The sequence below is a fragment of the Cebus imitator genome, unplaced genomic scaffold (assembly GCF_001604975.1).
Source record: "Cebus imitator isolate Cc_AM_T3 unplaced genomic scaffold, Cebus_imitator-1.0 Scaffold377, whole genome shotgun sequence".
Lineage (NCBI taxonomy): Eukaryota > Metazoa > Chordata > Mammalia > Primates > Cebidae > Cebus > Cebus imitator.
Window position 1 is genome coordinate 1,684,764 of NW_016107692.1, and position 17,359 is coordinate 1,702,122.

General features: G+C 36.8%; 1 protein-coding gene across 3 annotated transcripts in view; it reads left to right on the top strand.

Moving 5' to 3' along the window:
- Positions 1-17,359, top strand: part of ADGRB3 (adhesion G protein-coupled receptor B3) — a 756,499-nt gene that overhangs the window by 350,268 nt on the left and 388,872 nt on the right. For all 3 annotated transcript variants that reach the window (XM_017507539.2, XM_017507537.2, XM_017507538.2), the window contains one exon: positions 14,317-14,385. In XM_017507539.2, the coding sequence (XP_017363028.1) occupies positions 14,317-14,385 (69 nt within the window). The remainder of the gene's footprint in view (positions 1-14,316; positions 14,386-17,359) is intronic.

Sequence of the window (17,359 nt, forward strand, 5' to 3'; positions counted from 1 at the left end):
CAATTTCCATATTGCCTTTGCCATTAAAACAAAGCTTGTTGAATGGCAAACAAAGCATATTTAATGCAACTACAGTTCGCATTTCAGATTAACTCTTTTTATGCTGTAGACTAAAAGGTACTCCTGCCAAGAATGCTGAGTCGATTTCCGCATTTTCAGCACAATGTTCTTACTGTATCTCTGCATAAAGTTCATTAAAATAAAAGTTTGGCAAAACTCCCAGATTAGGTATTGTGTTCCTTCAGCCTACTCTAAATTTGTGATTTTATTTGTATTTCACTTGGAAATTACAGGATTGTTTTTGTTTTGTTTTGTTTTGTTTTGTTTTAGTTAGCTATTGAGGGAAAGAGGCAAAGAAGGCTTTTTGGAATCATGGAATCATTCATAAGTAATGGTGATACCCTGATTTGTATAGAGGTACATATATTGCTAAAATCATATGCATATACTGCTGAAAGGAACTGCTATGAGAATTATTCCTGCTGCATTCTGTACTATATCATTATTGTCCATTTTTAAAATTGTAATTGTAAAAGTACATTGCCTAGAGTGGATGAAAGATTATTATCATTTGAGCATTTCAAAGATGCTTTTTCTCTTAGAAAAGACGAAACAGGTTTTTTTCCCTAAGTTTTAAATGTTAGTAAAGTAACCAAGTACTTTCCCCTATAGTTCTGAAATGCTTCTATTAATATTTACATTCAATCTAGCATTTAAACGCTTTGACAGAAAACACAAGTTGTAATTTCAAAAGACTTCTCATAAACTCTGTTCACAGTTGAATCACTAGGCAAAATACTCCATGAAATAATCTCTAACTCTGAAAAGCATAGGGCTTTAAAATTCTTATGTGTGGAAGTTCAAGGAATTAAGATGACCAGGCTATATTTAGAACATATTTTGACTGAGCTATTTATTTGTGTGCATGAATTCAATGAACAATTCTGTTAACCAGTTGCTTAGTGATGGACATTAGCTGGTTTGACTTAAATAGAGCAATTTGGCTAATTATCTTGTTTCATTTTAGTGTAGTCAGAAATAGGTTTCTCTCTTCCCAACCTACTTCATCAAAGGAAGTATACACAAAGTCCTAAGCACGTTGGTGTCCCCATCATTGCCTCACAAATGGCAGCTGCATTTTTCTACATTATTAACTTTACTGATGTCTTTTTAGGTATCTGGAGTGTCCTCCTCATCTGAAATTCCTTCCTCTTCCACGTCTGCCTGTCACAATTCTAGCTCAATTCTGATAAGTCTTTCTGAACTCCAGTGAAAAACCCCCACCTCCATCTGAAAATGAGTATTCTCTTCTCTGAAATTTCAGAGAAATTTTAATCTCTTATATTCTCCTTTCTACAATTTTATTCAAAGAGTTTGCAAATATTTATTGTCTTCTTTACTTGATTATAAACTCGAGTTTATAGTCTTTTTTTTTCCATTTATTTATTTTATTCCAGTTTAGGTTTTGGGGTACATGTGAAGAACATGCAAGATTGTTGCATAGGTACACACGTGGCAGTGTGATTTGCTGCCTTCCTCCCTATCACCTACATCTGGCATCTCTCCCTTTGCTATCTCTCCCCAACTCCCCACCCCCCACCGTCCCTCCTCTATTTCCCCCCAACAGACCCCAGTGTGTAGTGCTCCCCTCCCTGCGTCCATGTGTTCTCATTGTTCAACACCCACCTATGAGTGAGAACATGCAGTGTTTGATCTTCCGCTCTTCTGTCAGTTTGCTGAGAATGATGGTCTCCAGGTTCATCCATGTCCCTACAAAGGACACAGCCTCATCGTTTTTGATGGCTGCATAATATTCCATGGTGTATATGTGCCACATTTTCCCTGTTCAGTCTATCATCAATGGGCATTGGGGTTGGTTCCAGGTCTTTACTATTGTAAAAGTTCTGCAATGAACATTCGTGTGCATGTGTCCTTGTAGTAGAACTATTTATAATCTTTTGGATATATACCCAGGAATGGTATTGCTGGGTCAAATGGAATTTCTATTTCTAGGTCCTTGAGGAATCACCACACTGTCTTCCACAATGGTTTAACTAATTTACACTCCCACCAACAGTGTAAAAGTATTCCTATTTCTTCACATCCTCTCCAGCATCTGTTGTCTCTAGATTTTTTAATGATCGCCATTCTAACTGGCATGAGTTGGTATCTCAATGTAGTTTTGATTTGCATTTTTCTGATGACCAGTGATGATGAGCATTTTTTCATATGTTTGTTGGCCTCATGTATGTCTTCCTTTGTAAAGTATCTGTTCATATCCTTTGCCCACTTTTGAACGGGCTTGTTTGCTTTTTTCTGGTAAATCTGTTTTAGTTCTTTGTAAATTCTGGATATCAGCACTTTGTCAGATGGGTAAACAGCAAAAATTTTTTCCCATTCTGTTCGTTGCCAATTCACTCTAATGACTGTTTCTTTTGCCGTGTGGAAGCTGTGGAGTTTCATGAGGTCCCATTTGTCTATTTTGGCTTTCGTTGTCAATGCTTTTGGTGTTTTAGTCATGAGGTCCTTGCCTACGCCTATATCCTCAATGGTTTTGCCTAAATGTTCTTCAAGTGTTTTTATGGTGTTAGGTCTTATGTTTAAGTCTTTAATCCATCTGGAGTTAATTTTAGTGTAAGGTGTCAGGAATGGGTCCAGTTTCTGCTTTCTGCACATGCCTAGCCAGTTTTCCCAACACCATTTATTAAACAGGGAATCCTTTCCCCATTGCTTGTCTTTGTCAGGTTTGTCAAAGATCGGATGGTTGCAGATATGTTGTGTTGCCTCCGAGACCTCTGCCTTATTTCTTAGTTTCTGTAAAAAAAGAAATAAAGAAGAGATAATAGTCAATTCATTATTTGTGATAGCTATAGTCTGTAACATTGTAGCAAACACTGAATTAACAAATATTGAACCATTGCTCCAAAGAGAAATGCAGGATTAGGTTCCTTTGAGAATCTGGTCACAATATTTTATCAACCAATCAAAATGACTTTGTTTTATGTATGTTTCAATTAAAATACACCTTATTTAATGTATGTTGTTGATGCACTAACCTTGGACTCACAGTTGACAGCACTGTATCTCATGCCTATACAAGATTTATCTGACATACTTATTTTCTGTGTAAGGCACAGCATAACTTTGTTGTGCTTAAGATCAATAGATAGTACTTTGACACCATTCTTGGCTCATTTTAAGCAGTGAAATCAACAACCCAAAAAGCCCCCAAAGTATGAAACATGCAGCAGTAAAAAGATCATGAAATGGACACTTGTTTATGGTGTAAAGGCCAAAACAAAAAGGCAGAGCATCACCATGTTAGACCTCAGTTAGAAACATGCACATTGGCCAACTCAACATTTTTACCACTTTGTGCATGTCCACAGTTGGCCATGATGGTGCTGTGCATTTTAGTTTCAAGATTACAGATTACAAATACATTTTAACAAATAGGTGAATTCAGGAATATAAAATATGTTAAAAATGAAGATTAGCTGTTATCTATTTTTCAGGGATATGGTTAAAATCTGTTAAAAATGAAGACTAGCTGTTATCTATTTTTCAAGGCTCAGAAATCTGTAGCAGTCCATACATAATATTTATTAATTACCACATAGTGGGTACTACATAATGCCATTATTGCTCCTATTTTAATTACCAACATAGAAGAAAAACATGGGTCTTGTTTTCAAGCCTCTTACAGTATTATTGAAGGGAAAAAATAACATGAATGGGGCTATAATGTGTTCTACTTCTATGAATTTCAAAAAAAAGTTCTGAACAGCAGCAGTAAGTAAAGAAGTCATGGAGAGTTAGGACTTAAGATAGAATTTGCAGAAGTAAGTGAGTTATAGAAACACTCAATAATTAACCTGTGCAGTCAAAAGCATAGCAGTAGCTTAAGAATGACCTGTCTGTTAGAAAAACCTTCTGTCTTTATGATATGCATTTTCCACCATGCATTCTATTTTCAAAAATATTTTGGAAAATAGGATTTTCCTATTCCATAGGACTTCCAGTTCAAATAGGATTTTGCCTTAATTTGAGTACATCAGGGCAAACAACAACAACAATGAAACAGCAACAACAACAACAAAAAACAAGTAAAACAATCCTTGTTTCTCTGTGCTAGAGAGAGCCTAACATAACTAGCATCACTTTCTAGATAGTACTTAAACCCCGCCCTTGGTATAAACATGAAAATAAGAAATTTAATGGCAAATAACTTTCTTAAGTGGGTGAAAGTTGAAGCAACAGATCTTTCTTCACGAAGCAACATGGTTAAATCCTACCATGAACAAATCTAAAAGATAGAAAATAGCTGGTAACTGAGGGAAACTAGAAAGCTCCATAGAAGAGTCCAGAGTAGGCACCACATCCATGTGGAAAGAGGAAGACAGGCAAAGTAGTTTTAAGAATGTATAAAGTGCAATCTATCAGCTGGTAAGTGCCATGTGGAGTAAATAAATTATTTTGGTTGAGTTTAAAATAAAACACAGCAAAACTTGAGACTGATAGTTTTATCCTTTCAGAAGCTCCTATTATTTTCTTCAGAGTCAAGAAAATATTGGGATTTGCGTTAGCAAAAGTTACAGATGGTTTTATATTGTGATTCCATTTATTATCAAATTATTGAAGAATGTTTTTGTTTACTAGTACTACCATAAAAAATACCACAAACTGAGTGACTTAAACAACAAACATTTTCTCACAGTTCTGGAGGCTAGATGTCCAAGATCAAGGTCTCGGCAGGTTTGGTTTTTCATGAGGCCTCTCTCTTTGGCTTGCATGTGGCTGCCTTCTCTCTGTGTCTTCACATGGTCTTTTTCTCTACACACTTGCATCCCTTGTGTCTCTCTGTATGTTCTAACCTTCTTTTCTTAAAGGACACCAGACAGATTAGATCAGGGCCCACTCTGATTCATTCTTTTTAACTTAATTTCCTTTTTAACAGCCCTATGTTCAAAGACAATCACATCTGAGCTATTGGGTATGAGGACTTTAACATAAAAATTTGGGTGTAGGAGCTGAGATACAGTGAGCCTGTAACAAGGAATCTTGAAGGACTATGAGAATTTTCTTTTATTGAAGGGGTCTGTGTTGGTCATCTTTCCCCAGGACAGGACCTGCTGTGACTACTGCCTGCAGTCTTGCAAGGGGCTAAACTTGTGATGTGTGCAGGCTTCTTGCAGGCCCTTAAGTGTATCAGCCAGGCCTACCAAACTTGAGGGATCACTCCTTACCTTATTCCTCACTTAAGAAGCAGCTGCTGTCTGAATATGATGATGATTTTGCCACATTGAGTTATGATGTTTTTATAACATTGGCTGTTCTGTCAAGCTGTCACTAGGGAAATAATCATGTCTAATGGTATTAGGATCACTAACTACTTTTACCTTTCATTTTTAAAATAGGACTGGTTAGCAATACTGAGCTCATGCCCCAAAGCACTAAATACTGGATGGCTTATTCTTTCCCCTTAGCCTCATCCCATCGAGTATACCCCAAGCAGAATTATTCTGTTACCTCTTGCTGGAGTCCTTGATCCTAAAGTTAGTTCAGAGATACTGAGAGGATTGTATAAAAAATTCCCCATCTGAGCTATGCTGGGATTCCACAGGTCAAACTTTCTTATGTCATGGCAAAACAACAAGATTAGTGTGAAAGACAGTGTCCCGGAACAATGTTCTTATGCAGCTATCAAAATGAGTCAGAGCTAAAATAAGTATTTTTTAAGGTGTTTTTAGGGACTTTTTTCCCCTAACCTAGTGACTATTAGGAGATACTAGTTTCAGTTATCTGTTCTCACATTCCTTTTGGTCTGGCAGATTGCAGTGGGGGAGCAAGGACAGTTCGGCCCTGCCATCAGAAGCCCTCTGAACACCACTCTCAGGTCAGGCCACCTGGCCTGCTGCAGCTCCCACTACTGACCCTTATATCATTTTCCTTCAGATGTCTATCTTTTGTCTCCCAGTTTTCCAGTGGCTCAGATTTTCCTCTAGATTATGTTCTTCTTATGCCTTGGTCTCTGAAACCTGCTACATGGCATCCTGTATTATAATATTCTGCCTTTCTGAATCCTTGTTAGTTTTCAGTTGCCAATGTTCAGTTGATATGCTGTTTAGATAGATATTCTGGATAAAAGGTCTAAACCATGGTATTATGCTTCTTTGTCTTGCTTGATTAGGAGTGATTTTGCCTATTCACCTGTTGCCAAAAAAGTACCTAGGGCACTCTTTAGAGATTGCTTAGTTTTTTGTTTGTGTTTTTTGTTTTTTTTTTTTTTTTTTTTTTTTTTTTTTTTTTTTTTTTTTTTTTGAGCAAACTCAAGAAATTTTCAGTAATAATGTTGTTCTTACTTAATTTCATTTCAGTATACTTTTCTTGAATAGGATACTAAGAGATAGAATCACAGCCATAACACAGGGAATCTATGATCCCTACTTTAATCTAAATATGGATGTACTCATGGTTTTATGTATCACACATGCAAATGTATCAGCCAAGTGCATCAGGGCAAAAATCAAAAAACGAGATTTACTATTGGATTAATGCAAAAGTAATTACAGTTTTTAATGGGCAAAAAAACATTTACTTTTGCACCAACCTATTACACTGTATTTTGAACACTCTTTGGATTTTTACCTAGTTAAATGAATGGTCTGTCTCCTCTGGATTAATCTCAGCAGTAGAGTCTTTTTTTTATTTAGATGTAGTCTAGCTCTGTAGCCCACACTGGAGTGCAAATGGCGTGATCTCGGCTCATTGCAACCTCTGTTTCCCAGGTTCAAGCGACTCTCCTGCCTCGGCCTCTTGAGTAGCTGGGATTACAGACGTGCACCACCACACCTGGCTAATTTTTGTACATTTGGTAGAGACAGGGTTTCACCATGTTGGCCAGGCTGGTCTCAAACTCCTGACCTCAGTTGATCCACTTGCCTTGGCCTCCCAAAGTGCTGGGATTTAGAATTTATATTAGTCTGTTACCTGTCTTTTCTGCTTTTTTTGTTACTTCCTCACATTTTTTAATTTCTCTTTTTATGAGTTTATGTTCAATGTTTTAGTCGTGACTTCATTCCAGTTGGTTTTAGTCATGATAATCTTAATTTTTTTTTTTTTTTTGGTCTCAAAAGGTTCCAGTTTAACTATTCACAAGTTTTTACCTCTTGAGCTGTAGGCTTATAGTTAAACCTGCCCAATGGGTCTCTTTTCTTAGCTATGTTGTAGATTTTTCATACTCAACTTGAACAAAACAAAGGTCACTCTCTCTTCTCAACAGCGCTGCTTCGTATGTGGTAGCGTATCTAACTCATCATCCTCAGTACCAGAGCTAAGAACCAAAGCCTGACCTTCGATTCTGTGCTTCCCCTCCCATGCAATCTGTCATCACATCATTTCTTTAAACCAAGCTGCCGTCATCTCTGGCCTCAATAATTAAGAAAAACTGTATTCTAAGTTTCCTGTTTTTACTCTTATTCTCCTGTACTTTATCTTCCCCTCAGTGGCCAAAGCTGGATTTTATTTTTAATAAAATTCATGTAGTAGAACTACTGTGTGATCAAAGCCTCACTTTATCTGACCCCTGTGTATCATTTTCATCCTCTAGAATATTTTTATCCCTTCACCTCACCCATCCCCCTATTCAGCTCATTATGTTATCTTTCTTTCTGTTTCTCGAACTTGTTCAAACTGTTGTTTACCCAGGGAATTTGAACATTCTCTTCCCTTCTGGAACTCTCTTCCTCAGGTCTTTGCATGGGTCTCTCTTTTGTCGCTTTTTCATTCTGTACTCAGCTCAAATGTCACCTTCTTAGAAAGGTCTTTCCTGCTGACCATCTAATCTAAAGTAATCTCTCTCTCTCTCTGTCTCTCACACACATACACGCACAGCTTGCTGACCTACTTAGTCTATTCCTGTAACCTATTTTGTTTTTGTGTCACTGTCTCAGTCCCTTTGTGATGTTATAATGAAATACCTGAAGCTGGTGATTGATAATGAATAAAAATGTATTTCCCACAGTTCTGGAGGCTGGAAAGTCCAACAGCAAGGCACTGATGGCAGATTCAGTTGACTGGTTATGGCTGCGCTCAGCTTCCAAGCTGGTGCCTTGTTGCTGCATTCTCTAAGATGGGCGGAACCCAGCATCCTCACATAGTAGAAAACAGAAGGGTATGTTAGCCAAACACTGCAGGAAGCTTCTTTTATAAGGGCAGTAATTCCATTCATGAGAGAGGAGTCCTGGTGGCATAATTACCTTTTAAAGGCCCCCAACTCTTAATAACATCACGCTGGCAACAGCTGAGTTTTGGAGGCATCATATTCAAACTGTTGCAGTCACTGTCTGAAATCATCCTTTTAAATGTATTTGCTTACTTTTACTTCTCTTTACCCACTAGAGCATAAATTCAGTGAGGGAAGTAATATATCTTGTTTACTGTCATATTTGCAGCACTTAGAACAGAACAGCTGAATATAGAAAAGGCATTTAATAACTACTACTTGAATGAATAAGGAAATACATTTCTGCTTAAGTATTTTGTATACCTTTCCTTGCTATTCCATTCACACATCCACTGCTCTCCTTTAGGCCTTCATAATCACCATTTTGATGTTGATAATGCTTTCTAGTGATGTCTCTTTCTTCATTTTTTTTCTTGCTAAAGCCCCCTGACTTTACTGTCTGGCTATTTGTATAACTTTCTTTATGCCATTCTTTTGATGAACAAAGAAGCACTTGTACTATTAAATGCATCTTGCCAGGATCAGGATAAGGGTAGTGATGCATAGGGAGGGTTCGCTGTGTTTGGCATAGGATGAACTGGGTTTATGGAGGTCATGGGTTTATGGTAGAGGAGGCCCCTTCCTTGCTTGTTTCTGCATGTGAATTTAAGGACCAGGGTTGAATATCCAGAACTCCTTCCTGTGGTCGTGCAACTCCTCTAAAGTATGTGTTTGTGTTCAAGGATGATGTTGAGTCTTCAGATGCTGTAAGAAGAGTTTGATCCCATATTTACTCAAGATAACTAGCTTTCTTATCTGTAAAAATAAGTGTCATCTCTCATTCCCTGTACATAGGGAGAGCCCTGGTACCATTAAAAGCATCAATGGAAGAGGAGGATGTTGACTCGAAAAAGAGGCAGCAAATTAGATATAAACATTTTTTTTTTATTAAAAAAAAATCCATGAATGCTCAGCCCATTTCCTTACACACAGTGGACATGTAATTCATCGGTTTTAAATATTTGAGTATTTACATGCTGCTGTGCTGATGTGCACTGGGGGCACAAGAATGAACAAAATGGAAGTAAGTCAATTATAAACTAGCAGAGGAAAAAGCCCTAAACCAATCTCATACAAATAAATCATGACTTTAAAATGCTATATACTTCAAAAAAAGATCACACAGAGCCAAGAGAAAAATAAAATATCAAACCCTGTATAATGGGGGGGGAGGTGATGATCTGATAAGGTCTTTTTGAGGAAATCGCATATAAATCTGTACATAAAGGATAAGAAAAGATTATCTGAGTAAAGAACAGAAAGAATAGCAGTCCAAGAAAGCAAACAGCATGGAAACAGTTCTATAGACAGGGCAGAAAAGAGTCTGGGATGCATGAAGCAGTCTAATGAACTTGGTGTATAGAGTATGGAGCAGGATAGCATAAGATGAAGTTAGACAGGAAGTGGCTGGATCACACATGGCCTTGCAACCATCAACTAGTTGATCTCTAGGTTGGGGATCAAGGATCTATTCTATGTTATGCATCCTTATCCTAATGGCTTATCCCTGCTTCCTTGTTTGCTGTTAATCCTTTCTAATAATTCCCCCCATATTTCTAGTTAGAGTCACTATAATTCTTTCAAACCTTCATATCTGCCTTATTTAGTCTGCCTCTTAGAGCTTGTCTTTTTCCCTTGGTGTCCAAGAATTTTGCTACTAGTTAAGATGGAGGAGAGTACATTTCCTGCTTCTGAAATCACTAGCTAATCTACAACTCTATTTCCATGGAAATAGGAATTCAGCAAAAGCAAAATGCTAAGACATAGTTTAGTATATTTATAAAAAATTGTATATAATCCATAAGAAATCTGCCAAGTGGACGCCAATCAGAAGTAAAAACAGAATATTTTACTGCTTTCCATAAAATAAAGTGTCCTTTTTGTCTCATATAGCCAAATCTAGGGCCTCTACTTTGAATGCCACAGAAGGATTTATGCTTCTCTTCATAGCACACATTTACTGCCCTGATTTTTGTAATACTTCCTGCAAAGAAAGAATAATCATGCCTCTTTGACTTCTATGTACTACAACCATTCACCATGGTGCCTCTCACATAGTAGGTATTTAATAATAACTACACCGAACCCCCCTCCCTGCAGAGAACATTCTTTGAAAGAAGAGATTTCTGCTGAACAAACTGTGTGCCCCAGAGTTAGTGATTAATCAGTTCTGTTCTGTACATATTGCTGAGAGAGGAAGAGACCTTAAACAGAGATAGAGGAGAATGCTATTGGTTGGGAAATTCTATATCAGAATTACAGATGCATATTTGCCATAATGTGGCAATGAATACAAATCATGCAGCCAGTCATAAAAATATATAACATAAAGAGAATAAAACCGTAAAGCTGCTTTATATCAAGCACTTACTATGCATCAGGTACTGTGCTAAGACTTAACTTCAAGCTGCACAACAGCTCTGCTAGGTAGCTATTATTACTGCTGTATTACAGATTAAAAAAAAAAAAGCATAGATGGGTAACATCTGCCATAACCATACAGTTAGTAATCGATGGGGAAAATGTGAAACTGGGTCTGCCTCATTCAAGCTCCAAACAGCTCCCATTCTGCCAAGGACACTCAGTTTTTCAAATCAGTCTAGGTCATGGAGATCAGGGCTGAATATAAAAAAAAAAAGAGCAAGAGACACAACCTATTGTAAGGCGTTGACCTTTTTATTTTAGGGATTGACATAAGTGACCTGATCCATAAATCATCAAAAGAAAGAGATTATCACCATTAATGGAGTTTTAAAATAATGCTAGCAAGAAGCAGCTCTGCTGTCACGGAAGCAGCCTCATACTTTGTTTGAACATTCAATCATGGGGTCTGAAATGTCATGAGTCCCCTCTTCAAAGTACTGTTCTGTTAGGTTTGGTTCTATTTATCAGCCTGATAGTTTCGCAAATGTCAACCGTGAATACATATATATATATATATATATATATATACACACATATGTGTGTGTGTATATATATAAAAAATACATGTGTGTGTGTATATATATATATATACACACACACATTTGTACCACATTTTGCACCTCAACTTTCCTAATAAGATTTAGCACCAGTTCTTTCACTGACCTTGCTCTAACTTGTCTGACACATATGGAATATACATATACACACATACAAAATATATATATAAATATACACATACTAATATATATATATATACATATATAAAAAATATGTGTGTATATGTATATTCCATATGTGTCAGACAAGTTAGAGCAAGGTCAGTGAAAGAACTGGTGCTAAATCTTATTAGGAAAGTTGAGGTGCAAAATGTGGTACATCTACCCATGCAATACTACACAGCCATTAAAAATAATGAAATCATGTCCTGTGCAATAACATGGATGCAGCTGGAGGCCATTATCCTAAGCAAATTAATGCAGGAACAGAAAATCAAATATTGCACGTTCTCACCTATAAGTGGGAGCTAAATATTGAGTAACCATGCACATAAAAATGGCAACGATAGACACCAGGGACTGATAGAATGGGGAGGAAGGGAAGGAGAGGGGAGGGGCTGAAAACCCAACTACTGGGTACTATGCTTAGTACATAGGTGATAGGATTATTCATACTCCAAGCCTCAGCATCACGCAATAAACCCAGGTACCACACCTTCACATGTATCCCTTGAATCTAAAATTAAAGTTGAAAAAATAGAGGGATAAAAGGAAACTCTGAGATGTACTGATTGTGCAACCTAATTTTTTAAAATTCAGGACTTTACTGAATATCTGCTATGAGCAAGGCATCATATGCTCTGAGGATACACTGATGAACAAGAAAGACTTAGTCACCCTATAAATGCTGCCCCACTGCTTGAGATTTTCTGACTTAGCTCACTGTGTCCCTACATGGACTGCATTAGTCAAGGCCCTACCTACTGATTGTTCCAAAATCTAATCAATAGCGAGATCAAATAACTTTATTCTGTACTGCCTTCCCTCTCCGATTTAGCAGAGTCACATTTCTTGGCCTTGAAGAACAGTACAAACTGCTTCTTATACTCTACGTTAGGTTGGTTCAACATATATTTTAATAATTTGTGTTTTTCATCTGTGCCTTTTGTTGATTTAAAAAAAAAAAAAAACCTCAACTCTGAATTTATTGCCTTCATCAAGGAATTTTGTGTATGCAATGGCTTTCATGTACAGCAAGGAGTCACCGACCCACTGTCAGCAAAACATGCTTTGTGAAATGTTTTTTTCAGAAAAGGAGATACAGTTGCACAAATTGCTTCCTGTTATCTTGGTGTCTCTTGTTAGCAGCAGCACGCATTTTCCATGAAAGCTGGCAGGGGTTGGAATGCAGACCGAGGTCATGGACCTCAGCACAGCTAACTGGCATGTACAGGGATAAAACCTGCAACTTTTGCCTCATTAGCACCATGTCCCCTACTGAGTTAACCAGCCATAGGCAATTGGAGAACTCTGAAGGTTAATTCTTTCTGCCCATAGGTAGAGTTACAGCTCAATGGACTAAGCCCTTCAAATGTTAACACTCCAAGCAGGAAATTTTAAGTGGAAAAAAATGGCTAGTAGTACAAAAAGGTTAAATGAATTGAAAAAGGAGTGTAAAACAGACTTGCAGTTTTTTTAAGAGTTGCATAAAATATTCTGTAACTTTTATAGAGGTTATGACTCAAACCATGTTTCAACTCATGTGATTGCCAGGAACTATTAAAATAAATAGCACAAATAGGGCAATTAAATATAGATACTAACAGCTTCAAACCACAAGAGGAAAAGAAGCAGCTTTGTTTTTCATTTAATAACACCCAGGTGAGTTTCTTTGGAATTAGTGCAAATGCCTGTTTTGAGAAGCTAGATAGGGAGGAAGACTGATGAGACGAACAGGTTGTGATTATTTCCACCCTCAGTCCTGGTCCAAGTTAATGTATCATTATGAAGCAGTGCTACTGCTAACCTACACACAGTCAGTCAGAAGAGATGGGTTCTGAGAACACAGCCAAGCCACCACTGCCTATGCAGCTTGAGATAAACATCATACCTTCCCTTTACACTTCTCAGGTATCCTGTGACCCCCAAGTCATAGCTCACCTTCAAAGGCACCCTGGTTGTTCTCTCCCGGTTCCTGTGTCTTGATGGTACAGTGTAGTGCAAAAGAACAGACGACAAGTCTCTATCTGTAAAAATCCTTCATGTATGAAATGAGCACTCACAAAACTGAACTGAACAGAGCCCTGCTCTCTGTCAGTGTGACCATGGTGAATAGAATGTGAACATCAAAATGGACCTTCCTGCATGGATAGGGAAAACCTAAAACCATTGGGTACTGCTAGGTGAAGATAAAGCCAATAGGTCCTCAACAGTTAGAGACAAGAATGATGGCAAGGATGTGACACGTCTATTCGTTCTCCATGTTGGCTTGCTGGCAAAAGCCAGAGGTGTATAATAATTTGAAAACAGCTAAGATTTATTGTGCTCTTAACATATGTGATATGCCAGGAACTTAGAACATTTTATTTAATATTTGCAATAGGTAGTTATAAAAGTACAATGGCCGGGAAGGGCAGAGTCAAGATTTTAACTGAGGGAGCCTGTCTTGCCTCCACTTTGCCTATAGTTTTACTAGAGTGTTCTTTGAAACAACAGTGCAAGTAACAATCGCAGCTCACAATTAACAGGACAACTTGTAATGGAACAAATACAGATGACTTTCTTTACAGATGGGATTAAACTTGTATGGAACAATTACACAATGACATTACAGAGTGGAAGATAGAGACTATAATCGAACAAATAATTGCGAGTGAAAGTGTTTTCCCTATTCCGACCTTTTCTGTGGGTATAGAAATGAAGTTATATAAAATCCTAGAATTACGGTGCTGAAAAAGGATCCTCAGAGATCTTCCAGAATATTATGTTAAGGTCATAAAGCAGTATTGCAAAGTATTTATACCTTTACCAAGTGGTCAACTCAAATAGATGGTATTAAAAAGTATAATTCTCTCATGTAATATTAAACCTTTTATCTAATTTAATTTACAGAACTTCTTTCAAATAGTTAGCAACCTTCTAGATGAAGAAAACAAGGAAAAATGGGAAGATGCACAACAGGTAAGGATGGGGCTTTTTTCAGAACTTAAAATTGAAGTTGGCTAAACGAACTGTAAAAAATATGTGTAAATTAATGGCTTGCTATTTCAGGAAAACAAGAGATTTTTACGTCAGTCTAAGTTATATCCTAGTAATTTTTGAGGAAACAAATGATCTTTATCATATCAGTCTGCAATATTTATACATGTGAAAAAAAGCTGAGCAAGTTTAAGCAAATTAAAACTTTAAGGATATAATGTGTAATAATTATATGCCAAACCAATAAGTTCCTTTTCTGTCTACAGAAAAGGAAAAACAGGACATATAAAAGTACATATTTCAAATCAAACTATGGAGTTTTGACTAATAAAACCATTTGCATTTAATACAATGTTACATATAATATGGATCATAGAGAGATTAATTTTTATTCAAATCCAAGAATTGTAAAAATCAGGCCACACCAAAAATTATATTATGATTTTTAAAACAGATCTGTGTTATGCTTTATCAATATAGCAAGTGACCTTATTGGTTTGGGTATTTTTTAGAAATGCCTTGCATTACCACTTGTGATATCCTAACTGATATACAATGACTAATTTTTTTTTCCTCTGAATTGCAGGAAAAGTTGGTTAGAAGTCTAGAAAGAAAGAAAAGTTATGTTTTTAAAAATTCTATGTGTGTTTAATTTAACCGGATATTAAACTTCTTTAGGTTTCTACTTGACTCTTGTTAAAAATAAGACCAAAAAAAAAGAACATTTACTGAGGTTCATTCAGATTTTCCCTTTATAATCATATTCCGGGTCTTCAGAAGTAAAGCTTGCCCTTTATCCTACTATGACAGGAGCTCTAAAAATAGTCCAGTGTGGGTCTACCTCATTATCAGGTACAAATTTCATGCATCTGGACACAGCCAGAAAAAATAACCCCTTAGTTTAAGAGTTTAAATCTATTTTTTTCTACTAATTTGAGTTACACATTTGTCCTTGGCTTTGTTCTAGAGGACAACCTCATTCACTCATTCTAAGAAGATGGTGTCTTTCCTTAGAATACAGCTGTAGAGACTGAGTACATCTTTCTAGAATGCTAGAGACAATTAATTATGGATATATTTAGAAGAAATATGTAATATCCTATTTAAAACAAGACTGCAATTCATCAGATGCTGTTATTTACTGTGAGGGCCCAACTTTAACAAATAATGAATGGTGGCAGAACTTCCTGTCAATGAAAAATCCTGAATTCATAATCCATCTATTTCCTTGGGATTTTTAGCTATATGCTTATATATAAAATATTTTTCCAGTAATAATAATCCTTAATGCTATTTTAAAAATAACTATTTGAAACTGAAAAGAAAACAAAAACAACCCTGTTATGTAGCTTTTACTCAAGTGGTGTCATAAATGCAGCCATGTGATGAATGGGTCTCTGAGTTTGTGGCACAAAGGGTGAACTTCACAGAAATAGGTGCTGTTTAAAATCTGCCAAAGATAATCCTTGTGGGCCTCCTTATTTTTGAGTAATAGACTCAAGTGAATATAAAACAGAACTCCGTGTGCATTTGGAAAACAAGCTGAGTAAAATGGTGACTATTGACTTTGGAAGGTTTTTGCAAACAAAACTTATTCTTTTGGATAGTCATTTCATAATTTGTTACCCATTAGCTACAGTTATGAAGGATAAAACTATGTTTAGATAAAGCATCCTACTAAAAACATAGTATACTAAAGTGAAAAAGAAAACTACATTTTTTCTCAGCACTTTGGGAGGCCGAGGCGGGTGGATCACGAGGTCAAGAGATCGAGACCATCCTGGTCAACATGGTGAAACCCCGTCTCTACTAAAAATACAAAAAATTAGCTGGGCATGGTGGCGCATGCCTGTAATCCCAGCTACTCAGGAGGCTGAGGCAGGAGAATTGCCTGAACCCAGGAGGCGGAGGTTGCGGTCAGCCGAGATCGCACCATTGCACTCCAGCCTGGGTAACAAGAGTGAAACTTGGCTGTGTTCTCACACTCCACCCGTATGACTAGAGTTGACATATCCAGTTTAGTCAAGACAAGCCATTTGAGCCATGTATTATGTTCAATATTTCTTTATTATTTTTAAAATTCAAATGTCTCTAGAGCAAATGCAAACTGCAGCCAGTGAGCAAAATCCAGCTTGAGGCTTATTTTGTTAATCATATTTTGGAATATAGCCACAGCCATTCATTTACATATGATCTATATATGGCTGTTTTGGTGCAACAAGGAAAGCGTTGAGTTGACAGCAGAGACCTCATGCCCTACAAAACCTAAAATATTTACTATTAGAGAACAGAAAAAGTTTGCCAACCTTTTATAACCTGCTTTATAACATTTGACTACAGTTGGAGAAATATAATTAAAAACAAAACCTTTAGCCAACCTAAAAAATACTCTCCACAAAGGTAGAAGAGAAAGAGAACACGTTCATTATTGAATAAGCAGTAAATCAGAATGTAATGTGTATCATAGGCAATCTGCTGAGACTACAAAGACAGAAAGAAACCTTACCCTATTACATAGCCAAGCAGTGTCCTCAAGATAAAAAGTAACTAGTCCCGAAGAGGACTAAGAGCACCTTTTTGTCACATATAGGTCATCCTAAATTCACTTGGTAATTGACGGTGACCATCTTGTTACTTAATTGACCTTATTCAAAGAAAAATAACCTCCTTGTATCTTTATGACTGGAGGTTATTTTGCCACTTGAAGCAAAATTCAAGACGACTCTTAAGTTAGGCTTCTACCCTTTACAAAACTGAGAAAGAGGGGCACTTTGTTTTTGTATATTTACCTTTGAAAGAGAGACATTCCTGGATCTTTAAGCTGTAGGAGACTATTTAGCTTTTAAATACATTGGCATGCATTTCAAAGAGAAAGAGTACCAACAATTATGAGTCTTCCAAAAGTAAATTCTCCAAGAAAAGGGAGAAGAGCGTGGGGTTAAGGGAGGGAGAGTCT